The sequence below is a fragment of the Pteropus medius genome, unplaced genomic scaffold (genome assembly GCF_902729225.1).
Source record: "Pteropus medius unplaced genomic scaffold, Ma_sr-lr_union100, whole genome shotgun sequence".
In the NCBI taxonomy this organism is placed as follows: Eukaryota; Metazoa; Chordata; class Mammalia; order Chiroptera; family Pteropodidae; genus Pteropus; species Pteropus medius.
In genome coordinates, this window is record NW_024353907.1 from 748,551 (window position 1) to 754,574 (window position 6,024).

The window sequence follows — 6,024 nt, forward strand, 5'->3', positions numbered from 1 at the left end:
AGCAATTCTGAATTTACTCTACACTAAACGTTTTAATTTTTTATTCTTATGTAACTACATATTGGAGATATCCTACAGATAAGCAGCTTTGCACAGCTTTGTCACCCTTGTTATTGAACCTTTTAAAAATATTCTACTTTCACTTATTCAATTCCATAGTTATTGATTTAGAAGAAGATAATATGTAACTTAATGTGCTCATGAATTATTGAGTGTTTTGTCACTGACTGTTTTTTTTTGTGCCCGTGTTATTATATGTTATTGATCCACAATACTTTATGATTGTTTTTTCTATTCTTTCTATTTAGATTATATTTAACATCCTTTAAAAGTCTGTTAACTCCATTTTACCATTTTTGCTTCACAGACTAAAACTTTTTTTGAGTTTATACTATGGATGAGATACAATGCTATCCACTGGAATTGAATGCCTTGTGGCTGTGACTCCAAGCTGTAAAATGGCTTCTAGACTCACATGTTCATTTATAAAGCTATTTCATTTCTCCTTAGCTCAGCAACAGGTTTCAATTAAATGGAGCATTATTATTAAAAGTTCTTTAACAAAGAAAAATATATCTATTTAGTTGTGTGATTTTTTAAAAAAAATCCCCTAAATCTTCCCCATATGGTAAAATATGACCAATAAGAAATTTTATAGACTGAGACCTTTTCCTCTCAAGATAGAAGTGATTGATAGTAAAGGAGCTATTCAAGTCTTTATGTGAAATTAAGGCTTAGCTGTGCTGGCCTTATTTATAGGGGAGTCCAGAGGCTTGTTCCTCAACAAGAGGTATAGAATCCCAGTTGTAACATTCAGAATACTAATGAGAGTCTCCACTAATCACTCCTCTCCACCTGAACTGGGCTACGTCTTTCTTGTTTATCTCTCTGTGCTAGTATTCTAGAAATAAAGGTCTGCTCCATTTTTCTTAAGGGGATAGAGTTTAACAGAAGAAATAAGAACAATTATTTGGCTATGGCATACAAAGTTAATTCTGATCCCATGGTATATTTTTTTTTTCTGGTGCATGTGAATTACTTAATTATGATTAAATATCATTGCCAGTACTGTCTGTTGCTTCCTTCTGTGCCCCTCACTGTGCTCCTCACCACTGAGTCCCTGGAGGGAATCTCAAGTAGATGATGGGCAAGATGTTACCCCTCCCAAATGTCAGCCAGGAACCCATTTCTGAAAAGGCTTTATTACAGGCAGGGGGACTCAGTCCTTCTTGGCTGCTGCTTCCCTCATGGCCGCAAGGACGTTACTCAGCTCCTTCCTCTTCCTCTTAGTATGAATGTGTGTCCTCTCCCTTTTCTTGACAATTGTCAGGGCTTGCTCGTCATTGGAGACCTTGAGCACCTCCGTGGAGCACCGCTTGTAGGGGGCAAAGCTGCACACCTTTTGGATCATGTCCCGCACGAACTTGGTGTGCTTGGTGAAACGTCTGTGGCAGTGGCTATGCCTCAGCTTGCTCACATTCTTGGTCACCTTGTGACCCTTGTTGAGGTCCACAGTCATTGGGTAGTGCAGAGTCATGGCTACGGACAAGAGTGGGAGAGGAGATAGAGTTGAGTTTTGCCTCAGCCATCACCACCTGGACCCCCGTGCTCTGGCCCCCTTAGAGTCACTCGTTGCACCCAATTGGCCCCCTGAGCCTCACTGGGATCCCTGGGGTCCACATGGTGGCTGATCCCACCTGCCCAGGGTCCAACTAACCTGCCTCATGGTATATTTTAAGCCAAAATACACTCATTCTCTGAACTCTAAACATGGCAAAAATGACTTTTGCTTTTTTTCCTCCCAAGGAGGGAGGAGGATGATTATAATAATATTCTATAAGAAAATACCTAAAACACTGTCTGAAATTTGCCTTACTTTTTCTTAGTCTTCAAGATTAGATAATACTGGCAGAATTTAAGATCTTTGACTTCAAGTGGAATGAAACAAGCATTACAAAGTAGATATTATAATAAACAGAAAAGAAAGGGAAATTTATTTTACTGGAGATTGGAGACCTGTAATCAATAATGTTTCACAGAGAAAAACTTTAAAGATGCCAGCTTGTTCTTAGACTACCCAAAATATTTTGATAAGTGATGGCATGTCTGTTGTGTTTGAGATGCTCGGAGAACAAGGTATTGTTTCACGTGGTCATAACATGTGATTGGGAGTGGCTGGACATCAGGCTAATGAATTACTTTTAAGCTAATTCCTAAACATTACTAGTGGAGATAAAAAAAAATGTCAAAAGGTAAATCATCAGTGTATATAAGTACAGTCAGACCACTGTATTGATCAATATCCACAAAACCTGCCAAATCAGCAACAGAATCCTCTCTCACATAAGATCTATTTCATCCTGAATCTCAAGCAGGGAAATGGTATATAGTTATTATTGGCTTAATTGCTTTAAACCCAAAGTGTCAGGTATCTATTGCCATAAACATTGATACATAACAATTCCGCCTTCTCCCCACCCCAACCAAATAAAACCATAGCTCATGAATCTATGGATCAGTTGAGTGATTTCTCTTGTTTGGACCAGGCTTGCCTGGAAGCACTCATGTGCTAATAATTAGATGAATGATTGGCTAGGCACTGGCTGGTCTGATGGTCTTGCTTGAGATGGCTGTCCTCCATGTATCTCTCATCCTCATGACAACTTGTCCAGCCTTGTTCACATAGACTTCCAGGGGCCAAGACAGCAAGCAGAAGTATTTATGCCTTATGAGGTTTAGGTTTAGAACTGCAGCGCTATCAATTCCATTGCATTCTATTGGCAAACCAAGTCACAGGGCTGGTTCAATTTCATGGGATGCAGATATAAGCTCCACCTCTAATTGGAGAAACTTCAAAGTCTTGTTTCAAAAATCATAGATTCAGAGAGACATAGACAAATATGCTATTTTTGCAATCAATCTACCTTGGAATAGGAGGCCAGAAATTGAAAAGCAAATATCAAGCTAAGGAAATGTCTTCCAGGTTGGAAAGAATTAAGACATGGTGCACTAGTGAGGAATTCCATCAGACTTTTTTTTTTTCTTTTACATGGCATTTTGGGAAATAAAAGATCATAAAAGTAAATAGATCAAGGGTAACAAATTATGTTGGAGTTAGAATTTCGTTTTTTTTTTAATCAACTTCTTCAAGTCTAGTTTAAAGCATATAGAGAGATAATTGCATATGTTAAAAACAAAAATGTTTTAAGAAGAGCTAAGATTTCATGAGGAAATATACAAAATTTACTTTCAATCCCTATTTGAACCAATTAGATTAGAAGTTCTAGTTTCATAAATGTCAATGGTGTACAAAGCAAAGTTTTGTAACTTGTGATTATACGAGAGGCAAAGTAGAAAAGAGATCATATTCTCAAAACCATGCTTCATTCTTGGTAAGAAAAACAAGTGACTTTCTGCTGCCTCCTGATGGCAAATAAATTGCAGAGACCAGCTTAAAGACATGACTCATTCTGTTAGCATCATAGGCTTTATAGCCTATTTAACTTTGCTTTTCAACACATGTTTGACTAATGTACCCTAATTTTGCTCAGGGAATCTCCCAGATTCAGTTTCTCCAAACACCATTTGAGTAGATGCAATGAACACTGTTCTAAGAGTATAAGGAATGTAGGAATTAGAGTTATAATTTCGGCATTAATGCTGTGTGCTCTTGATTCTTCCACACCCTGATTTCTTCAACTACTAAATAAGGATGCTTTAAACTTTTTTTGGCATAAATATTATAAGTAAAAATAAAATCCCTTTAAAATAGTGTTTCATATATTGCTGGGAGATTAAATTGAAATGAGTGTAGTTTTGGTGTTGAAAGTCTTAGAAATTTGCACACTTCCTGACCCAAGAATTCCACTTTTAAGGATTTATTTTAAAGAAATAATCAAAGATGCACATAAAGATTTGGATGCAAGGGCACTTATTCCTTTAATTTCATGACAGCAAAAGTACTGGAAACCACCACCCACATTAGAGTTTTATATAAATAAATTACAGTAGAGTCTTACATTGAAATGTTAGGCAGCAGTGAGAAAAGATGATCTGGAGAATTTTTATAAATACATTCTGAATGTTTTTCACATCACTAAATGAAAAAAAAATGTAATAAAATGTTTAGTGTAATTACATTTTTGAATAAAATATGTATATAAAAAGGCAGAATATGCACTAAAATATTATCAGTAATAGTTATCTATGTTGGTAATATTTTCTTAATTGTGCTTAACACTCTTTTGTACATGTATTACTTTTCTATAATAACTTTTTTCTTATAACAAAGGTTTATAAAATAAAATTGATACGTATAAAGCATTTTTATGCTTACCTCTTGAATCAGAACTATAATAATGAGAACCAAAATTCAAAACTCTACATCTTTAAGAGCTTTGCCAACTGACATTTGTCTTTGTCACAGACAAAACACTTTTCTATTTATGTTTGCAGCATTGAAAAATGCACAGTATCTTACAGCACAAGGAGGGAGATTTATAATAAAGCCCTTCATCTCAGTGCATGAGTACACCTGTAAATCATTCAACAGACTCACATTAAATATAAGCCTCAAAGCAGCAGATGTATCAAACAATAAAATTTGAGTGTGTCTAAACTATCTGCATCTTTGTTTCTCTATATAAGCATGAATGTCTTTCTAAACTCTCTATTCCAGAGCCATCTCATTGTTCATTCAACATATATTTACTTTGGAACAATAAATTATCAGCTGAACTTTCTATAATGATTCTGAAAAATCAGGTTGCCAATGGTTTCTTGGGATCAGAATCCTCACAGACACTCAGAAATCCCTCCAGCATAGTGTAGGTCTTGCATATAATAATAAATAAGCAAAATACATTAGTTCTGCCCTCAGGAAACTTATTTTCTGGTCAAAAAGAAAAAAGTACACAAATTGAATGACTAGAAAAGAGCCATTCATCTATTCTTTCAACAATATTTGTTTAGAAAATATTCATGATGAGCAGCTTGTCAGGAGTGGAGAGAATATATGATATAATTTTATAATAAAATTCAGGGTTAATGCCAAATGGTATAAGCTAGGAAGGGGAGTGGGTAGTATTAACCCCCATATAAGCTGAGAGCATCTTGTCCAAACAAACCTAGCATGATTTTATAGATGTGAAAACTAAGTAAGTGGGAAAGGCTTCCTAGTAGAAATAGAGCTTGGGATGAAATTGAAATAATGGTTGGGATTTAGTGGAGGAAAATGACAGAAGAGTGCTCTACCAGAAGAAAAAATGAACAAAGGATCTGAACTGAGCAAGCATATGATCTACAAGTGAGCCTAAGAGATAAGAACAGAAACTAAATATTTACCCAAGATCCAAACATGGAGAGTAAGTTTGTCTATTGATTCACAACAAACCCCAGATATTAAAGAATAGAGCTCTTAAAAACATTATTCTCCCTGAAAAGAAAGATGAAGAGTAGATAAACAGCTCCAAATAGTTTTTCACCTTTAGTCCTAAAAACAAAAATACAACAAATGAACAAACAAAAATCTAAAGATTAAACATAAACAATTATTTTAAAATGTGGCCTAAGTGAAAGGAAAGCTCTGCAGTCTTTCCAGCCATACAGATACATTAAGATGATGTTCTTGAAGCAGGAATCAAAAGAATTGGGCATGAATTCCTTCTCTACCACTTACCATAGCACTAAGTCCTCTTGGCATTCTCAATCTTGAGATCAGTTTTTCATTTTAAAATGAAACGATCACATTTCCACTTCTAGCCAGGGTAGAGCAAGAAGGATAAGATTTATATTTCTGTCTGAAACAGCCACAAAAACTAGACAAAATACATGAAACAACAGGATTCAAGTCACTGGAAATCAGTCAGTGAAGGATAGTAATCCCTGACAGAGGGAGAGAAACAAGGTAAAACCCATGATTAACCCAACTTACTATTTGAGACTGTTTCTAGATTGTGGTGCAGAACGGGGAACTCAGGCAGAAACTAGTGATCTCTCTGAGTTTAGGAGACAGAGATGAGAGTC

At 35.7% G+C, this 6,024-nt stretch overlaps 1 protein-coding gene across 1 annotated transcript; it reads right to left on the bottom strand.

Annotated features, from left to right (window-relative positions):
- Nucleotides 1-1,219: 1,219 nt before the first annotated feature.
- On the bottom strand, nucleotides 1,220-1,537 carry LOC120593672 (60S ribosomal protein L36-like). Its single transcript, XM_039851559.1, has one exon. It carries the CDS (start codon nucleotides 1,535-1,537, stop codon nucleotides 1,220-1,222), a length of 318 nt encoding a protein of 105 aa, XP_039707493.1.
- Nucleotides 1,538-6,024: the final 4,487 nt, after the last annotated feature.

What these genes read in the sequence shown, in the direction of transcription:
- LOC120593672 (XM_039851559.1), bottom strand. Translation starts at nt 1,537, where the DNA reads ATGACTCTGCACTACCCAATGACTGTGGACCTCAACAAGGGTCACAAG.